The sequence below is a fragment of the Pelobates fuscus genome, chromosome 2 (assembly GCF_036172605.1).
Source record: "Pelobates fuscus isolate aPelFus1 chromosome 2, aPelFus1.pri, whole genome shotgun sequence".
Lineage (NCBI taxonomy): Eukaryota > Metazoa > Chordata > Amphibia > Anura > Pelobatidae > Pelobates > Pelobates fuscus.
This window is the reverse complement of record NC_086318.1, coordinates 24,498,452-24,520,219: the sequence shown is the minus strand read 5'-3', so window position 1 is coordinate 24,520,219 and position 21,768 is coordinate 24,498,452. Positions and strand designations below refer to the sequence as shown.

Sequence of the window (21,768 nt, the reverse complement as noted above, 5' to 3'; positions counted from 1 at the left end):
CGGTTTAGAAATACCCAATGGGTCCTGCAAACACGCTGGCCCTGGAACCGCTACACCAACAGGAGTTTGTAATCTCGTCAAAGGATGCGTGAAGAAGACACATGCCACCGCATGCTAGCCAATGATTAGCTAGTGTGCATACCACCCTTTATTAAGTATTTAGGCCCTGATTTTATATCTTTGGATACGCTTTAAAATAATATAATGTTTTGAAAAATATTTAAGTGTTTTGATATATATTTTTTTTTATATTATATATTTTAATAAATATTGGTTCATTTCAAAACATTATCCAACAATATTAAATTAAGACCTAATTCATGTATTCTTGAATGGCATCATCAAAAAAAACTAGACAGTAGGAAGATACCGCATTTAACACATAAATAAGGCAATATGAAAATCACATTATTACAACAAGTGTGGAAACCAAATATACAATTAAGAAACCAGGTGTATCACATTACCCTCTCGCAAGCCATGTAAACATGCAAAAGAATACATGTATTTATGTATATCAAGTATAGTAGTGTTGGAATTATAGATTGTTCTTTTCAAGTATTGGAAGGTCATCAAGTAGAGTATGGATCAAATATAGCCCATATTGGCTCTTACTGGGTTTGCAGTCCAGGTGCCTCATGGCACAAATGCTACACATTCCCTATGCTACTGTCAAATAGGAAAAATATAAATGAACTAAATATATATATATATTGGGGACTTTTTGAAAGCTGAATAGTTGGGGAGATGAACAATTCAAAAGGTTGCCATGTATGGGATCTTTCATCTTGAGATACCAAATTTGACAACTGGTTCCTGGAACAAAACATCCCAATTTGAGGGAAGAACATCGAATGACAAGTGCAGTTCTTCTGTACTCTGCAATTACCTGTTCTACTTGTGTCATCGGGTTTGAGATATAAAGAAAATAATTTTAAACAATCAAACTCATATAGCTACTACATTACTCAAACAGAAGTTGTGAATTCCAAGTTTACGCTCTGTGACTTTTTACCATAACATTACTTTGAGATGAAAGCCCTAAGATCAGTATCATTATTTAGGGGTTTCCCTTTAATAAAATAAAAACGTTAACGTCCCCTCAATTAAAAATGTAAATGTCATTTGATAGCCCTTGTTCAGGGGATAAACACAAATACATTGAAAATGCAGCTTTCTTTTTCTAACACTGAAAATTAATTTAAAAATATGAAACAAAATAAGATGTACGTAAACCAATTTTTGTAGTTTTTGAATTATACGGTCTCTAAATGAAAACATAAAAACTTAAAACCGATATACCCAAAAGTGATAGTAAAATGTAAAACATGGAATCTCACAATGCCACCTTTTAATGGATTTAAAAGATTTCATGTGGTATTCATAATCAGCATTGGAAAACTGAGATAAGTTTATCAGCAGAAACTCTCCAGTTGGAAAAAGTCCTTGTCGCTTTGTTGTTTCCAAAGGGTATTGGAGGTCTTGACTCTCCGCCTGTTGGTAACCGAGTTCCCCTTAAATACTGTTCATCACAAATACTTTACAATTCTGATTAACAATTAGGAGAATGGAATTAAGCTACACAATTAATTCTAGCTCTGTATTAGCAGATCAGTAATTACCATAGGTGCACTAAATTGATTTTCAAGTCCCAAGACCAGGTAAGTGTCAGGCTTCTACGACTTGGTAGAAGGAGATTTGCAGAATTGTATTACGGTTTGACTAGCCATGTAACCTGTATTTAGTATAGGTCTAGCAAGATTATTTCACATCTGAAAATATAGTTTAGAAGCAAGATTTAATATCACGTCCCCAATATATATATATTTTTTTTTAATAAATGGTCTATAGCACTATACAGAATATTTTCCTAACTGTACAAAAACACATTTTCAAGTAATGTGATACTGGTTTGTATGACAACCTCATTGACAAGCAATGTTATCCCCATTAACAAAGTTCTTTGCTTTATTCACTAATGAGCATTTTAAATGGTGGCTTGTATGTTGGCTCACTCCAGCTGTAACAGCATTGAGACATTTCCGTTGTCCTGTTACCGGAACTCTTTGATGCAGATGGGTTTAGCTTGCCTGGACAGCAAGGGTTTCAGAGTTTAAGTGGTTGAGCATAGTTGTTACCAGCTCAGGAAGGTCATATTCATGCTTCCATCCCCAATCCTTGCGAGCATTAGAATCATCGAAGTTCATTGGCCAGCTGTCCGCTAAAAACATGAAGGGCAAGATTACTTTTATCCTTTGAAACAAAAATTGTATGCACATAAATGGTTTTCGCCAAATAGCTTAATTTTCTCAGAATAATTACATTTAGACATAAAGTAAAGTATCCTTTAGAAGGAAGGCCGCTAGAGGTGGTCTTAATCCTGCAATGTAAACTGTAATATTTTACATTTGCAGGGTTAGGGGACAGGTGTACTTCACCTAGACCACTTCAACAAAATTAACTGCTCTGGGTGCCCTTTAAGGTATCATACAGAGCAGTGAAAACTCAGCTCACGTCGGACCACATAACGGAAGACTGGGGTGACCGAGTTTGTCAAACACTGGATACTATATATTTTCAGCCTTCTTTGGGCTTTGTCAGTGAGCTACACCAGATACCCTTATAGGCACAGAGAGAGCAAGGGGTCCACATTTTACTATCATTGTTTTGAGTTAGTGGATTAAAAAGTAGCCAAATCAGCATGTGAGAAAACACAGAGACACAAACATCTGGTCTCAAGTAAAGGGCAAATATTGATCTAAATTGGTCTAGAACATTTGGACAAAGACTACTGTTTTGTGCACTTTAAGCAGATTTCTGGAACTCAGTAATTGGAGAGGCCTTCTTGCGTCTATATACATTGTGTACATTGTTCAGTTCTTCCGGAATTTAAAATTATTATAAATTATTATAAAGTTCAGAACAAATAAGTGTTTTTTTTATGAGATGTTGGTAAAAGTGAGGCACCAGATGTCAATTTAGTCCAAACTCACCAATAGCCTGTCTTACGGCGTCGGTTGTGTAAATAACTTCAAGCTCTGGCATGTGTTTTCGAACCTCCTTTGTCAGCTCCTCAGGGGTAAAGCTCATGGCATTGATATTGTAAGTCCTCATAGAAAGTGACTCTGCCGGAGCTTCCAAAACCTCCACTGTAGCTCGGAGGCAATCCTCAATATACATCATGGGAAGACGGGTGTCAGGTTTCAAGTTACATTCAAAGCGCCCAGACTTAATGGCATCATGGAATATTTGGACTGCGTAATCTAGTTTGAGAAAAAATATGGCATGCAATTACCCAAATTTAATAGAGCATTCTGATAAAATAGCCTAAACCTACAACATCCCAAAACCTACAATATTAACAAAAAAAACTATAGTAAAAAAAATAAAATAAAGATTACGTAAAACGTGTATATACACACACACACACACACACACACACACACACACACATATATATTATATATATATATATACACACACATACACACAATGAATGAATTAGGGCAACTTAAAGGAACACAACTATAGATTATTGTGAATCCGCAGATTTAATGCGTTCCAAATGTAATTTCACTGGCATTCACCATTAAAGGGAACCTTCAGAATTCCATTGAAGTGTTTGGAGTCCCCAGTCGTCTTTTCATTCAGCACTAAACCATTAGACCCCAGCAACCAATCCCCTCTGTACTGCTCACAGCGCCCGATGCCGGTATGAATTGTTACGGCTTGTAAGAAGTGTCTAATCTCTGCCTTAAGCACACCTCCAGTAGGGGGTTGAACTGGGGGCTTTGACAAACTCCCCTTTTTAAAGGGAGTTTGCCATGAGTTTGTCACAGGGGCGTTAAAATATTTGAAAATCGTTTACACTGAAAGGAGGGACAGCACCAGAGGAGTGTAGGCCTTAAAACCAATTCAATTTGATCAAACGGTTATAGAGCCGACAGAAGACAGTATGAAAAATAGCAAACAGTTAAGTCACCAGAATGGAAAAAGTTGTTGCTGGAAATTAGAAAATATACAAAATGATTATGAAATTATGGTTCTGTAAACCCCCATTTCCTAGTTTATCAAATTTAAGAAATAATAAAAAAAAATGTGTCTTTACCTGTCGTTCCTCCTCCTGGTTGGGAATCGGCAGAGATGATGCCAGGATATCTGAGACACCGGAAGTCCAGTCCATATCTGTAGTGGTAATACTGTAAAAATAAACAGTGGGGTGATGCTCTGAAATGATCTGCATTCGGCATTCACTGCGATCCATAGATATTAGGTTTCCATTAGCAGGTCATGAATTTCCTAGGAACAGGTGTTTGCCAACATGAGGAGCCTTTAGAATCAGCAGACAGGAGCTGAAAAGGCTATTTCTGTTCCAGACATACTCCCACTCGAACGAAAGCTGATGGAGGATGTAATAAGGCCACAGGGCTGAACTGCCCAAAGTTACCGTGTGAGCCAAGTGATAATCTGACCCCCTGTGCCTTTAAATAACAGGTGGTTACACCATTTATTGTTTAGCTTGGCAAGAATGATATGCCTATGTGCCCCTTGGCATTGAAATACTTGGAAGGAAATGTGTTAAATTTTAACATGCAATAAAGATTTGTTAATGCCATCATTCTGTTTTTACGAGGTAATATTAATGTGAATAAAAGTTAATTTGGTCATTTGATTAAAGAGGTCATTTGATTTTTACATTCCTGGCATTATTAGTTCTTTAGTGTATAATTTTATCCCATGACAGGAGGTGAATATTTTGCATTCAACGCTTTAGTGAACTCCAGCAGCACACATCAATCATTAAACCAACAACCAATCAGAAAGGTGATATAAGGCCCTGTCAGCCAAAGCACTTCACCTTTTTTTGCTGCTCCTACATAGCAGCACAGATCAGAGTATTTGCTCCTACTGTTATTACACATTGCTATTTAGTAGGGTGTACCTTTAAGATTACTGCCCCATTTGTTCATTTATCACGAGCCCCAACACCTGTCTACCCTCTGTTCCCCTTATTCTCTGTGTATTCTATTTTATTTTATTTTAGTTCCTTTATTAACTTTACCCTGTATGTCCTCAGGCTGAGTACCACTGTTCCTTTATAGTCTGCTCCCTGAAGGTTTCTCATCACTGGGGTCTGCTCTGGGTACCAAGAGTGGCTGGAACTCTCAATTTTTGGTTTTGTTAGTCTCTCTGAGTCCGTGGGAGGTGGTCTCATTGGGCCTTTCATGCAGTAGCCATCTTGGATCTCATGTTATCGCAAGATTCACGTTGGCCATCTCCTTCCAAGCCAGGATTGCTCAAATATACAGGTTGTATGACTACCCACTCTGGTTCATGTGATTCTGGCCAGAAATTGCAATGAGGTATAATTCTGGTATGTCGACTAGAGTTGGCTTTCCGTTATTCTGCCCTTTTTGTACATTAAGCCTAACCACTCTAAGATCACCACACTCAGATCTAGCGAGGAAGAAGGCCGTAGACACAACGTTATAATTATGTACCTCTCCCATGAGTTCTGCATGGACTTTGGAAACACCATAGATTGTTCTAGGCCTCTGGATGCAAAGATCTGGTGTGGGGTTTCTGGGAGACGAGGGACCAAAAGCTCCTATCGTGCTGGGGACGAATAGGCGAAGCCCGTGCTCGGCAGCAATGTCCAGGATATTATGGAGACCTGCAGAAAAGAATATGTGAAATTAGCTTTGGAGAAAAGAAGATCTGTGTGGTGAACAGCAAGAAGCATGAGGTTTGGTGTCTTTTAGGTCTTACCGGTGATGTTGACCGCTCTTGCCAAAGGAACGTTTGCCTCACCGACAGCACTTAACAAAGCACTGTAATGGATTAACCAGTTTATGCGATTGTTCACCACTATTTCACGGAGATTCTTGTAGTCCAAAATATCAGAATAAATAAATGGCCCTTTGGTGAAAGACAAGTAGATTATAATGAAAACCATCTCAAAATTCTGCAAACAAAATTATATAGATCAGTCACGCTCATGGAATCTAAATTCTCACTAGTTTAAAAAGGTTCTTTGAGATACGTCTTAGAGTATGGAATTATGCCAAACACATGGTTATAGGGATTGTGGCCATACATTCGGCACCACGTTGCTTTGCTAAAACAGCGTTTTTTAGGGTTGTGCTTTTCCCAATAATAGCTCCTGTGTTATATACAAATAATCAAAATAATGATCCTATGAGAACAATTATGCTTCTCTAACTTATCCAAACATTACAAGTTAAAGGGACCCTAATGCATTTTAGCTTGTTAAAGAATGTGTCCTCTTTTTTTCCATTTTCTAAAAAAATGCAGCTCTCAATAGAAATTGATACTTTTACAAATTAACCTTGTTACACCCCCTGGCTGTCAATCACACAACAGCTCCTGTTACTTTCTGGCTGCTTAGCTCAGTGGAGCTAAACCCAAAAGGCAGCAAATGCCCACAAGACCTGCCTTGCAAAGACTTCTCTGTGATTGGACAGCTACAGAAGGCTGCAGTTAAGTTAAGTTATCTTCAGCTTTTGCAAGCTGTTTTTAGATATAACTGCCTCCCAAAAAGACCCAGTATCTATATGAAAAGAGCTCCTCTGCATATGTAAATGTGAAGGTGGAGCGCAGGGAGGTAAATGTGAAGGTGGAGCGCAAAAAACAAAAACTCTCTCTTGAGAAAGGCGACCTGTTTCGCCGAAACGCGCGTCGGGCATTTAGTTCTGCGTATTATTTAACTAGGATGATTTTGGTTCTTTGACGTGTTGTATTGAGGATTAGTTACCAGCTTATTATTTACACTATGCTAGGGACTCCTTCCCCCAAATCTCCTATAGCACTATAGGCTTGCTCGGTACAGTTGTACTATTGGTGTATCTGCTGGTTTATCGTTTAAGTTACATGCTCATTTAGTTACTTTGTATCTGATGCACTTGCTTCTTCTTTCCATAGATTTTGCATCTAAAGGGCTTGTTTGCCTTCTATTATTATTGCATCTAATTCCTCTTTGATCATAGAAATTGTAACTATACTTAGCAACGTTGCATATATATTCTAAGTTACTTCTGTGATCAGTCAGCATACCATTTATGTCATCCTATTTTAAACTTATTTACGTTTGTTTTGAGTTTCTCCCTCATGAGGGATTATTAAAAAGAGTTTTTGTTTTTTGCTCCCTGCGCTCCACCTTCACATTTACAAATGCAGAGGAGCTCTTTTCATATAGATACTGGGTCTTTTTGGGAGGCAGTTTGTTCTACATCTGCCACCCATTAGTCCCTTTTTTCTTTGTATTTCTAGGGGTTAAGCCCCATGGTATCTTTCAACCATCACAACTCTGGTGTATGGATTCGTTCCATTTCTAGCCAGCGTTGTTTTTTCTGTTTTTAGATATACCCACAATTAAAAATGTATAATTAAATGCATGCATGTGGAGGTATATCTACTACACAGTGATTTGTATTGTTTTTGTTCTTTTTGAGCAGTGGAGTGTCCCTTTTAAAACGGTCCTGATACTTACCGCTATAGAAGACACTGTCTGGAGGTTTACGAATATCAGACAAGATCACATTGTTTTTTCCGTATTGTTTCCTGTGAGATTAAGCAAAGTGTCTTGTCATTTACTAGGACACATCATTCCCAACACTTTGATCTCTTAAATCAACACAATTTACAAGTCTCAGAGGGAAGCTCAGCCCTTCAAAGGAATGGAAGCCATCAAGGGATACAAATACACCTTAAATACAGAGGTATAAACAAAAAATAAAAAGGCAGTTTGTAGCCATATATTTTACAGGTATTTCCCAGCAGACTGGGAGAACCTTCTGATTTTACATGAACACGACAAGCTTGTCATGAATAGGATTCTTCCACATCATTGCTCCACTGACATGTTGGAGCATAGCCTTTGAGTGACAGAGAACTCAGAGTTTTAGACCAAGGCTGGAGAACCCCAATACTACAGGCTAATGCGAGAAATTAAAAGCTTGTTAGATCAATTTCCCATAGCTACATTTTATGACTTGGTTGTTGACCTCCCAAAATTAATAGTTTAGAGAGAACAGTAGTCTTCTCGATACTTTTTTTTTAGTTTGTTGTATTTCTTGCATGTTTTCTAAGATGACCAAATAATACAATAGCTTGGGAAAGAACGGTGTTTACTTTAGGAAATTCTTGCTCCCAGAACATGTTCAATGTTGGGCACAAAAAACGTAGGATTCTCTCAGATTTCCTTACCTCAATAGCTTTGCGAGTCCAACTCCCAGCTGACCCAGTCCTCCTGGAAAACACATTTTTTTAAAAAAAGTGAATTTTAGAATAAAAAACATGATAGACAATACTAGCCTGGGAGATTATATAATAAAGTGTTCCAACAGGACTAATACGTTAAAATATTCTGTAATTTGCAAAGGAGTTTAAAGATGTAACATCCAACTCAACGGGTCTCATTTTATTACTCTAATGATAATAAAAATGATTTACTAATGGAACGTGAACTTTTGACTTAGAGCTTTGAACAAGGGATGTTACCCCAGTATGTCTTCAGCTAAAGATATTAGAAACATCTATACGTAATACAGTGGTACCTCGGTTTATGAATTTAATGTGTTCTCCGGGATGTTTTGTATTGTGAAAAATTTGTAAACCGAAAAAAAAATGTGGTTTCCCATACGAATGCATTGAAAACAAATTAATCCGTTCCGCAAGTCAGAAAAAAAGTCTAAATGAGCTGGCATGGAAACCAAGCCACAATGCAGAACACACAGTAAAAGGCATGAAAACGACGAAGCTCAGCTCCCTACCTTTCCACCGTTTGAGAAATGCACCAAAAAAGTTCCAAACCCGCTGCAAAACTTTTTCCAGAATGGCTCCAAAATTCGATGCAAAAGCCGCTCCAACACCTCCACACTCGACGCCACGTGCTACCCACAGGCTCCAGCATGCAGGGGGCGACGCTATAAACCTCCCAGGCGCAATGCATCCTGGGGAAACTTGCTTCGTATTGCGAACAAACTTCGTAAACCGAGGTATTATTTTCAATGGATTTTCATTTGTAAACCGAAAATTATGTTAACCGAGGCATTTGTAAACAGAGGTACCACTGTAGAATATAGGCTAAAATCATTCACGTGAAAACAAGCAAGACTTGTAAGCATCCTTCTTAATGAAAGAACATTGACATTAATGACATCACAGACTTTCAGTGTTGAATCCTATGCTGTATTTTACTGATATTAATACATACAATATTAAAATAAATTTCAAGCAAACAATTCTGCCATTAAAGGGACATTATAGGCACTATGACCATTTTATGTTATTTAATTGCTTTTAGTATCTGGAGTCCCCTGGCACCGTTCCTCCATTAAATGTTAAACCATTTTTGAGCAGTGTAACACTAAATAATGGTCCCTTGCCTTCCACAGCCCAGCCCCTCCTAGAGAGTTGGCTAAGGCAGAGATTAGGCACTTCCTTATAGTCAAGCTCTACCAGTAATTGGCACTGTGATAGGCTGAACACAGTCAGCTAACAGTCTCAGCCAATCACAGCTGCCCATTGGTGCTCAGGATAATTCTTCCTCATTACCCCAAGCAGAACAGAAGGGAAGGGCTACTTGGGACTCTCGTTCAGAATTAAAACATTTAAAACAGTTTAAGGAAGGTGTCAGACACAATAACACTATAACTGCTTAAGTTACATGCCTACAGTGACTCTTTAAAGCGGCACTGTCATGCCGAACTTACCTTTCCTCAATCTCTTCCTCTTCTCCCCCTCTCTCAGGATCTGTTCTTCTTTTCTTCCTGTCTTCTTTAGTTTTCTTTAAAACCATAAGACAAAGTAGGGACTCTTTGTCTTATGGGATTCCTCCGCTTGACCAGCTCTGACCAGCGGAGGAGCAAAGTGTGCTTCATTTCCGCTGGTCAGAGCAATTTTCCCATGATCCCTAGCTTTCCTCCCTGTTCCCACAATGCTTCCTGTCAGTATTGCCGAACGTCCTGTCACTTAGACAGAACGCCGGCAAAACTGCCGAATTGCATCCTAACAGAATGAGCACTGTTTCTCCATTGGTGTTAGGATGCAATTCGGTACTTTGTTTGTATCGGAATTTCATTCTAATGAATGAAACTCCGATCCTATTCATTGCCGCGGCTGCATCTTGCAGCCGCTTAGTAGATAACTCCCTAATTCCCACGGTATCAGGGAGCTATCTACTAAAAGGCTGAAATACCTGAATTGGTCTTTCAGCCAACTTTACTAATACTAAGTAAAGATTACTTAGTATTAGTAAATAATATGCCCCTACTCACTATACCGCGAGTAGGGGCATGTCTAGTAAGCAGTGAGCAGCCTGTGGCTGCTCACTGTAAAAAACAAAAAAAACAACTAATAAACACCCCCCCTCCCCTGCGCGGGGGTTAAAGATTGGGGGGGGGGGGGAGGCTACTGTCTTCCCTCCTGGCCCCCACCCCTGCGCGGTGGGTGGGGGCCCTAACAAAACAATAAGGGGGGGGGACCTACTGTCCTCCCCCCCGGCCCCCACCCCTGAGCGGTGGGTGGGGGCCCTAATAAAACAATAAGGGGGGGGGACCTATTGTCCTCCCCCCTGGCCCCCACCCATGCGCGGTGGGTGGGGGCCCTAATAAAACAATAAGGGGGGGGGGGGACCTACTGTCCTCCCCCCCCCCGGCCCCCACCCCTGAGTTGTGGGTGGGGGCCCTAATAAAACAATAAGGGGGGGACCTATTGTCCTTCCCCCCCTGGCCCCCACCCCTGCGCGGTGGGTGGGGGCCCTAATAAAAACAATAAGGGGGGGGACCTACTGTCCTCCCCCCCGGCCCCCACCCCTGAGCGGTGGGTGGGGGCCCTAATAAAACAATAAGGGGGGGGACCTATTGTCCTCCCCCCCCTGGCCCCCACCCCTGCGCGGTGGGTGGGGGCCCTAATAAAAACAATAAGGGGGGGGATCTACTGTCCTCCCCCCCGGCCCCCACCCCTGAGCGGTGGGTGGGGGCCCTAATAAAACAATAAGGGGGGGACCTATTGTCCTCCCCCCCCTGGCCCCCACCCCTGCGCGGTGGGTGGGGGCCCTAATAAAAACAATAAGGGGGGGGGACCTACTGTCCTCCCCCCCGGCCCCCACCCCTGAGCGGTGGGTGGGGGCCCTAATAAAAACAATAAGGGGGGGGGACCTACTGTCCTCCCCCCCTGGCCCCCACCCCTGAGCGGTGGGTGTGGGCCCTAATAAAAACAATAAGGGGGGGGGGACCTACTGTCCTCCCCCCCGGCCCCCACCCCTGAGCGGTGGGTGGGGGCCCTAATAAAACAATAAGGGGGGGGGACCTATTGTCCTCCCCCCCCTGGCCCCCACCCCTGCGCTGTGGGTGGGGGCCCTAATAAAAACAATAAGGGGGGGACCTACTGTCCTCCCCCCCGGCCCCCACCCCTGAGCGGTGGGTGGGGGCCCTAATAAAACAATAAGGGGGGGACCTATTGTCCTCCCCCCCTGGCCCCCACCCCTGCGCGGTGGGTGGGGGCCCTAATAAAAACAATAAGGGGGGGGGACCTACTGTCCTCCCCCCCGGCCCCCACCCCTGAGCGGTGGGTGGGGGCCCTAATAAAACAATAAGGGGGGGGGGACCTACTGTCCTCCCCCCCGGCCCCCACCCCTGCGCGGTGGGTGGGGGCCCTAAATGAACCCCCCCCACCAAGGTGACTAGGGGTCCCAAGCCCCTAGTCACCCCCCACCCAAAACATTCTATCCCCTACCTACCCCCCTCACCCTAAAAATAGTGAGGGGGGAATAAAATAACTAACCTGTAAAAAAAAAAAATTAAACTTGCCATTTGACGTCTTCTTTTTTCTAAATTCTTCTTACTTCAGCCCCCCAAAAGGCCAAATAAAAATCCATAAACCCGTCGCACTTTAAAAAAAAAAAAAAAAAAAAAAACCGAGCGCAAACAAAAATTAATCCATCTTCACCCATGGAGGGCACGCCGCGTACTGAGCTCCGCAGGGCGGGTCACGGCTTATAAAGCCTTGCCCCGCCCTGCAATTAGGCTTAGAACACAATGATTGGTTGGTTTAAGCCAATCAGAGTGCTCTGTGTCATTTTACACAGCGTGGGAAAATTGAACTTTCCCACGCTGTGTAAAATGACACAGAGCACTGTGATTGGATGGTTTGAAATCCATCCAATCACAGTGCTCTGTGTCATTTTACAAGCGTGGGAAAATGCCAAAGAACTTTCCCACGCTGTGTAAAATGACACAGAGCACTGTGATTGGATGGCTTGAAATCCATCCAATCACACTGCTCTGTGTCATTTTACAAGCGTGGGAAAGTTCTTTGGAATTTTCCCACGCTTGTAAAATGACACAGAGCACTGTGATTGGATGGCTTGAAAACCATCCAATCACAGTGATCTGTCATTTTACACAGCGTGGGAAAGTTCTTTTGAATTTTCCCACGCTGTGTAAAATGACACAGAGCACTCTGATTGGCTTAAACCAACCAATCATTGTGTTCTAAGCCTAATTGCAGGGCGGGGCAAGGCTTTATAAGCCTTGACCCGCCCTGCGGAGCTCAGTACGCGGCGTGCCCTCCATGGGTGAAGATGGATTAATTTTTGTTTGCGCTCGTTTTTTTTTTTTTTTTTTATAAAGTGCGACGGGTTTATGGATTTTTATTTGGCCTTTTGGGGGGCTGAAGTAAGAAGAATTTAGAAAAAAGAAGACGTCAAATGGTAAGTTTATTTTTATTTTTTTACAGGTTAGTTATTTTATTCCCCCCTCACTATTTTTAGGGTGAGGGGGGTAGGTAGGGGATAGAATGTTTTGGGTGGGGGGTGACTAGGGGCTTGGGACCCCTAGTCACCTTGATGGGGGGGGGGGTTCATTTAGGGCCCCCACCCACCGCGCAGGGGTGGGGGCTAGGGGGGGAGGACAGTAGGTCCCCCCCCCTTATTGTTTTATTAGGGCCCCCACCCACCGCTCAGGGGTGGGGGCCGGGGGGGAGGACAGTAGGTCCCCCCCCCCCTTATTGTTTTTATTAGGGCCCCCACCCACCGCTCAGGGGTGGGGGCCAGGGGGGGAGGACAGTAGGTCCCCCCCCCCCTTATTGTTTTTATTAGGGCCCCCACCCACCGCTCAGGGGTGGGGGCCAGGGGGGGAGGACAGTAGGTCCCCCCCCCTTATTGTTTTATTAGGGCCCCCACCCACCGCGCAGGGGTGGGGGCCGGGGGGGAGGACAATAGGTCCCCCCCCTTAATGTTTTTATTAGGGCCCCCACCCACCACGCAGGGGTGGGGGCCAGGGGGGGGAGGACAATAGGTCCCCCCCCCTTATTGTTTTATTAGGGCCCCCACCCACCGCTCAGGGGTGGGGGCCGGGGGGGAGGACAGTAGGTCCCCCCCCCTTATTGTTTTTATTAGGGCCCCCACCCACCGCTCAGGGGTGGGGGCCAGGGGGGGAGGACAGTAGGTCCCCCCCCTTATTGTTTTATTAGGGCCCCCACCCACCGCTCAGGGGTGGGGGCCAGGGGGGGAGGACAGTAGGTTCCCCCCCCCCCTTATTGTTTTATTAGGGCCCCCACCCACCGCGCAGGGGTGGGGGCCGGGGGGGGAGGACAATAGGTCCCCCCCCCCTTATTGTTTTATTAGGGCCCCCACCCACCGCGCAGGGGTGGGGGCCGGGGGGGGGGGGGGGGCTACTTATTACCATTTTTTTTTTTTTTTACAGTGAGCACTGCTCACTGTTTAGTGGACATGCCCCTACTCGCGGTATAGCGAGTAGGGGTATTGGGGAGATTTTAATCTCCCTTGTGCTATTATGGGGGTCATATTGACCCCCATAGAGTGAGGGGGGGACATGGGGGGCTTAGGAAGTGGCGAGGAGCACTGCTCCCTGCCGCTTCTATAGTTACATATTACAAGGAGGGAGCTGCACGCCGGTAGCTCCCTCCTTGTAATAAACTGAACGAACAAACTAACACTGATACACAGTGTTAGTTTGTTCATCTGATTTTTTCTATTCATTCATTCGTCTGTCTGATGAATGAATGAATAGGTGAAATTCCCGTTCGCATGTCCAGGTGTTTCACTGGGCATGTGCGGGAATCTCACAGTCTGTGTAGTGTGGGTAGATGACGTGTCCCACAGGGACTTCACCTACCCACTCAAAGATGGCGGCGCCCTGAATAAAGATCGGGGCAGAAGATAAAGAATTAAAAAGAGGTAATGTGGGGGGCTTAGGGGCATTTGGGGGTGACTAGGGGGTCGATTGGATGTAGTGGAGGCGGGAGGGGGGTTAAAAAAAAAAAAACGTGATTCGGCATGACAGTGCCGCTTTAATGTAGAATTCACAAAACAGTTCCAATGGGAATTTAAAATGAAAACGGACAGAAAAAACCAAAAAACTTTAGTACAGACCTGTGATGAGCACGCGTGGGTGGTCAGTCTCTGAGAAAGACACAGAGTGAAAACTGGCATCGGATGGCACTTGGCGTGGTGAGAAACCAATGAAACGAGCCTGTGTAACCAAGGTCTGGCACCCACAGACAGGACCCTGCAGGATAGGCTTAACGGTTCGTGTCAACGTCCTTAAAACTGGCATCTTTCACTTTGAAAGCTACAAAAAAAATAATAAATATATATATTTAGTCGATTCTGAAGTCACATGTGACACCAGACAATCTCCTGTACATCATTTAACATACCTACAAACATATAGTTTAACCTGCATTTACAATTCTTGAACACAGTTAGAATGTGGATTTTACTAATATATATAAAAATGTGCCTGTCCAGCAAATGCCACACTGTATAATGCAAATGTTTCTCAATCTACCCTGCAGACGCTGTTGTGGCGCATCAGGGCTACCTGTTAATTTCTGTGCACAATAAAATAAAGAATAAAAAAAAAAAAAAAAAAAAAATTTTTTTTATATATATATATATAAACAATATAAGTAAAACTGAACATAACACTGAGCAACGGCAATCATTTCAAACCCTCATTATTCATTTATAAGTTGATTATTGTGGCTTCACACTAGGAGCACCGGGATCTGTTTCCTGTAAGCCCGATGATCAGAAATATTTCACAAGGGCCAGATTTTAATTTTTTTAAGATTGTGAAAGAATTAAGGTATCACTATATGTTGCTGTGAAATTTTAACTAATAGAGGTTTTTTTTACGGTTCCTCATTTTTCCCTCTCTATTGTTCACTTCCAATAAATCTGAATTAAAAGCAAACAATCATCTTTTTTTGACGGTCCATGAACGAAACTCTGAATTTCGAATAAAACAAGATGGGGTTTTGTGCATTGCCTGTTTCGTCATACACTGATCAACCACAACATTAAAACCACTGACAGGTGACATGAATAACATTTATTATATTGTTACAATGGCATCTGTCAAGGGGTGAGATATATTGGGTAGTAACTGAAGTCAGTTCTCAAATTTCATGTGTTGGAAGCAGGAAAAATGGACTTTGACAATGGCCAAATAGTGATGGCTAGATAACTGGGTCAAAGTATCTCCAAAACAGCGAATCTTGTGGGGTGTTCCCGGTATGGAGTGGTTAGTACCTACTAAAATTGGTGAAAGGAAGGACAACTGGTGAAATGCATCACGTGGAAGCTCAGGGCTTCCGGGGAAGCGAAGTCTAGCCCAACTGATCGGATCACCTGGCCATAATAGAAAGGTGTCAGAACACACGGTGCATCACAGTTTGCCACGTATAGGGGGGCCTAGCTGGAGACCACATGCCGTGCTCATGATGACCCCTGTCCAAAAGCGCCTTCAATGATCACACGAGTGTAAGAACTCGACCAGCTGGAGCACTGGAGGAAGGTTGCCCTGTCTGATGAATCACGTTTTCTTTTAGATCAGGTGATTGGCCGGGTGTGTGTGTGCATCGTTTACCTAGGGACAAGTTGGCAGCAGGACGCTTTAAAGGAAGAAGGTGTAAGCAGTGCTATGCTTTGTTCTGCTTGGAAGCCTTGGATCCTGGCATTCATGGGGATGTTACTTTGACACCTACCACCTACCTGTAGATTGTTGCAGACCACGTACACCTCTTCATGGCAATGGTATTCCCTGATGGCAGAGGCCTCTTTCAGCAGGATAATGCACCGTGCCACATTGCAAAAAAATTTCAGGAATGGTTTGAGGAACATGACAAAGCGTTCACAGTGCTACCTTTGCCTCCAAATTCCCCAGATCTCAATCCGACTGAGCCACAATGGGATGTGCTGAAGCACACATCCGATCCATGGAGGCCCCACCTCGCAACTTGCTAATGTCTTGGTGTCTGATACTACAGGACATATTCAGAGGTCTTGTGGAGTCCATGCCTTGATGCAACAAGGATCTTTTGGCTGCACAACGGGGATCCACACGCTATTTGGTAGTTTATTTTAATGTTGTGGTTGATCAGTGTATGGAGATTCGATTTAAACCTTTTAGGTCTTATCAGCATGGAGCTTGTTCTGGTCTAGGCGTTAAAATGTTTCTGTGAGTGTGTGCGTATATATATATATATATATATACACACACACACACACACACACACACACACATAGATGTTTAGATCACAGATCACCAGAGACAAGCAATGTAAATGGACAAAACAAGGCACTTCCGTACATCTGTCCCCAAGTTTAATCAAATCCTTCCCATAACTCTGATCCATCCCCATCTATGCTATAATGTTACCGCAGATGTGCATTCGCCACTTTGTCAGATTATTTAGCGGCTTATACAGCAATGGATAATAGACCTTCCAGGCAGTGAAAGGGTTAGCTCTTTCTCGCTCCACTCAGGCTGGTCGGATGGCAAAGGAGAGTACTTTCTAAATCAGCTCATTCAGGGCTACGTGATTAGATGCACAATCCCCACTAGCCAACCAGAGGGAAATAGTAATATCAGGAATGCACAGAGCAGAATATGAATACTGCATTCAGATCAGTTACAAAAATACAATTAAACACACACCCGTTATCTTAATAATTGTATTATTGCTTGCAGAACGTCAATGTATCAATCCAGAGCAACAAACCGTCATTATAGAACATAAACCCAGGAAAATACACCATTAAACACGGGAACAGACTGTAAAACGGAACATTGTACCACTAAACATGGGAACAAACTGTAAAATGACATATTACACCATTAAACACGGGAACAGACTGTAAAACTGTATATTATACCACTAAAACATGGGAACAGACTGTAAAACAGCATATTACACCACGGGAACAAACGGTAAAACAGCATATTACACCACTAAACACGGGAACAAACTGTAAAATGACATATTACACCATTAAACACGGGAACGGACTGTAAAATGACATATTACACCATTAAACACGGGAACGGACTGTAAAATGACATATTACACCACTAAACATGGGAACAAGCTGTAAAATGACATATTACACCACTAAACATGGGAACAAGCTGTAAAATGACATATTATACCACTAAACACGGGAACAAGCTGTAAAATGACATATTATACCACTAAACACGGAAACGGACTGTAAAACTGTATATTATACCACTAAAACATGGGAACAGACTGTAAAACAGCATATTACACCACGGGAACAAACGGTAAAACAGCATATTACACCACTAAACACGGGAACAAACTGTAAAATGACATATTACACCATTAAACACGGGAACGGACTGTAAAATGACATATTACACCATTAAACACGGGAACGGACTGTAAAATGACATATTACACCACTAAACATGGGAACAAGCTGTAAAATGACATATTACACCACTAAACATGGGAACAAGCTGTAAAATGACATATTATACCACTAAACACGGGAACAAGCTGTAAAATGACATATTATACCACTAAACACGGAAACGGACTGTAAAACAGCATATAACATCACTAGAACGTATATGAACAAGCAAAAATGCAGAAGGAAAATGTAAAGACTATATTCCAAAAATGCATCACATTGACAACTCTGTCATCTGAATGGTGGAAAGTTAAAATAAATGGAGGGGCCAGAAATGTGCTTTATAAAAGTTAACTTCTCTGTATAAAGCGCATAATAGGTTGTGCTTGAGAGAGGAATGAATTCTATAGAAAGTAACAAACTATTGCACAATCTGACCCAATACTTAACTCTGAGCAGTTTGGAGTAAGTGATCGTCTGGTGTTAGAAGAAGAAAACCATTTAAGCTTTTGTTCTGTTTTATAAGTTTACGATTGCTTGGAATTTGAGTAGTTAGGGCTGCACACCTGGTTTTACAACTCTGTGAGAAATTGTTTTGGAGACTAAACTTAACATTTGCTTTCATCGTCTTTTTTACAATTTGTTTAGGGAAAAAAAACGTATTGTTGATTTTGTATTTGATTTCCATCTCATCACTTTTTGAAGACACGTTCCACTCTCCTTTGCCAATTTCACAACGCGGTACGTGCACTCATACACAGATGGCACCACTGATTGTCTACCATTAGCTGGCAGAGCTGCAGGCAGAGAGAGATGGGAGTTAAGACATTTCCTATGGAAACAATTGATTACAGCAGAAGCAGCAAGGGTTTGTCACCAACCTGATCGTTTGTTGGCCTTCAGTTTGAAAGAGACAAGTTATGGGCCATTTATATTCTAAATAATTGTAATAATAGTAAAACCTCTATTTGTTACTATCAGCTTAATGGTATTACATTTATTGACCTGGGAAACACCAAATTCAAACGAACGAAACCACATATTCTGATGCTCAGTGCACAATGCTCCAGGTGAAATACTCTCGCCATCTTTAAAATAAATTAATTTCTATGAAAAGAATCTCATTAATATAAAACAGCAGGCAGCAACACGACGAGATAAAAAACAAAAAACAAAAAAAAAACAGTAATCAAAGTATTCCAGGTCATTGACTCAATGGTGTAATGAGAAATTAGGGTAAACTAACCACGCAGGATTCTCACACCATTACGGGTCACCTTGAGCATCTGCTTATTTCTCCGATGGAAAAGAAGAAAGAAATAAATAATTAAAAAAAATAAAATACGAGAAAGCGATGCGAAGCAGAGAAACCTGCGCCCTTCAGGAACACTACAACTCCCATCATGCTTTAACAGCGAGAGATATACTTTGTCCTAAGAACGCAAGTTAACCTATTGAGCGCCCCAGGGCTTTGCAAGGAAAAAATTATAATTTAGTACAGAAAAGTTGCGACACGTAGAGACATGATCCTGTATTTCGAGGAAAAGCCGGTTATCATGAATAATAAATTCTGCAGCACTAGACATACAGATAACCAGAGAAACACAAGTAACAAAACTTAGTTTGATTGAAAGCAACGTAGAGATACGTTTGGACTTTTACTAAACTCAGATCTGGGGAGAGTGAAAATGGAAAACTATTCCACTCTGCAATTTTTACAGCTTAGATATATTGGTGTAAAATTTGCAATCCCCTTCTCGTTTCTCTGCAGTACACGGTTTTACTGGGTTATGCCAAGCAGGCTTTAAACGTTCAGTAACCAAGAGCGAAGTTGTATTTATTAATCCAATTGGACACCAGTGTAGAGAATATTGTAAAATGCCCAGCATCGTGACTTCAAAGCCATGAAAACAGGCATCGAATTTCACAACCAGCCAGAAGGTCTATAGATTGAAAAGGCAGCTCCTCACAAGCCTAATTATACAGCAATCTGTCCTCTCATTCAGTCCTCTCTAACACAGCCAGCACATCGTGTGCGTTCACGAAATAACCCTTTCAGTGCTAGACAAGAGAGCAGAATATCCACAGAATCCCCTTTCCCCCCCATCATTTAGGCTAGTAAGACCGCCTGTGAACACTGCAGCCTTGCATGACACACAGATTAAAGATGAAGCGGTATACATTTTTCCTCCCACTGAAAAGTAAACCTTAGAAAGGGTCGCACCAAATCGCAGAATTCAGACTAAAATACCTTCGCTGGGACTATAGCGGCGTTTGAGAATTTTTCCAAAAGCCATGATTCGGTTCTAATATTTGCAATATGGTTCCCCATTCACCAGCATTCAGTGTTTTGTGGGGGGGGGGGGGAAAGCCCTAAAGATTTGGGGAGCATGTTACGTTTCGTAGATCTAAGTGTGATATTCTGTAGGCTCAGGACATTTATAGAGCATTTAGAGTGAAATCTACATTAACCGCACTGCTGTTCAGTTTTAAGAAGTAATATTTAAAGGGGTAATCGGGTTAAAATGGAATAATCTGGTTAAAAGGGAGAGATCATGACCAGCAATGCTATACACAAAAAAACTAAAAAAAAAAAATTTATATATACACATACACACACTATACAATTATATATGGCATATACACACACGCACATCTCATGATATAATGAACTCACTCACCTCACTTGCTCTGTTGCAGTTTTAGCCAAATTAAACGTGTGCATGCTTTATATAGGACACATCCTCCAAACTCTGCCAATCACACACTGTGAGCAGGGTAGGAGTTGGCCCCTACGTCAGGGGGTGGGAGGGGACGAGAAGGCACAGTGCATGACATCGCACAAGCTCTAGTTCTTCTGGCAGAGCCTCTCTGTAGGCAGCTGATCCAGATATATTGCTTTATGACAAATACCACGGGCTGCTGTCATGTGCAATACCAGGTGTAGAACCGCAGGTCGAGAGAATCAGACCAATCGCAGATCTCATTCATCAATGAAACTCCTTCACGGTCCAGGTTACACAAATACCTTGTTATCATAAAATATGTGACGTGTAACTTGTCCTGAAGGAGTTAACACAAGGTCAGTGGATTCATGTGTTTACTGGAAGAAGAAGAAGAAAAAAAAGTAAAGCTTGCACGTTCCACGCACTGTTAACGTTCTTTTTCTGATTATGAAAACCACAAAAAAAAAAAAAAATTATATAGAATATAAAACTGCTTGGAGTGCATGTTTTGGCTCATTATTTTTCGGAATCAGTTTTGTTACCTTCTACGTCGCAAGTCTTTTGCAAATTGGTTGTGATAGAGAAACCAATTCTCATCTACAGTCTGACATTAATATACTGATACCATATAAATGTGCCACTTGTGAGAAACATAGAATGTGACGGCAGATAAGAACCATTCGGCCCATCTAGTCTGATTTTAGCATCAGATAGCAAGCGGCACAGCCAGGGCATAGCGCACACGGCAAAATGCCTCGGTCACTTCTGAACACTGAGTATTTTATAAAAATAAGGTTTCATTGAAATCCCAACTCGGTCAAACAAAATATAAGAAACATTGAGACCTTGTCTCATGGTAAAGACCAAGGTTGACAAAAATGCAAAGCATCCACCATCAACTTTTGTCACAGAGGCACCTTCTCACGCATCACACAACTATCTGTGGAGTGTGCTGCAGAGAGCGAAAAGTTAAGGGAACGTCATGATTGGCAGAGTCACTTTCTGGTTTGGACAGAGCTCACTGAAAAAGTCTATTTAGGACCTTCTTTATGTCCATGCCAAATACCAAGTATGGTGTCAGTACCAGACGATAGAATTATAACAACCCTCTGGTAGTTTTTTTTTTTTTTTTTTTTTAAAACAATGTGATATGACACTTGATTATATATTTATGAAATATTTCTGACAGGAAGAGACAATTTCTGAATGTTTTTGTATTTCTGGTTTTCTACGTTACTTTGTTGAAGTGTTCTCACAAAATTAACTTTCCTACTTTGCGTTTCGTCTACAAGGACTTGGGGTAAGAAACTGCTTTTATACCGGTGTTTGTGGTTA

At 42.1% G+C, this 21,768-nt stretch overlaps 1 protein-coding gene across 2 annotated transcripts in view; it reads right to left on the bottom strand.

The window, feature by feature from the left end:
• Nucleotides 1–1,218: 1,218 nt before the first annotated feature.
• The window catches only part of LOC134586483 (L-threonine 3-dehydrogenase, mitochondrial-like), a 33,087-nt gene continuing 12,537 nt past the window's right edge, over nucleotides 1,219–21,768 (bottom strand). The window contains exons 1-9 of one of the 2 annotated variants that reach the window (XM_063442016.1): nucleotides 20,389–20,439; nucleotides 14,417–14,615; nucleotides 8,227–8,269; nucleotides 7,511–7,581; nucleotides 5,770–5,919; nucleotides 5,502–5,674; nucleotides 4,109–4,199; nucleotides 2,994–3,263; nucleotides 1,219–2,221 (exon numbers count right to left, since the gene is read on the bottom strand). In XM_063442016.1, the coding sequence (XP_063298086.1) occupies nucleotides 2,082–2,221; nucleotides 2,994–3,263; nucleotides 4,109–4,199; nucleotides 5,502–5,674; nucleotides 5,770–5,919; nucleotides 7,511–7,581; nucleotides 8,227–8,269; nucleotides 14,417–14,600 (1,122 nt within the window). In that variant the 5' untranslated portion in view covers nucleotides 14,601–14,615; nucleotides 20,389–20,439 and the 3' untranslated portion in view covers nucleotides 1,219–2,081. Of the gene's footprint in view, nucleotides 2,222–2,993; nucleotides 3,264–4,108; nucleotides 4,200–5,501; nucleotides 5,675–5,769; nucleotides 5,920–7,510; nucleotides 7,582–8,226; nucleotides 8,270–14,416; nucleotides 14,616–20,388; nucleotides 20,440–21,768 lie in introns of those variants that run through there. The other variant, XM_063442015.1, reaches the window with a different exon arrangement.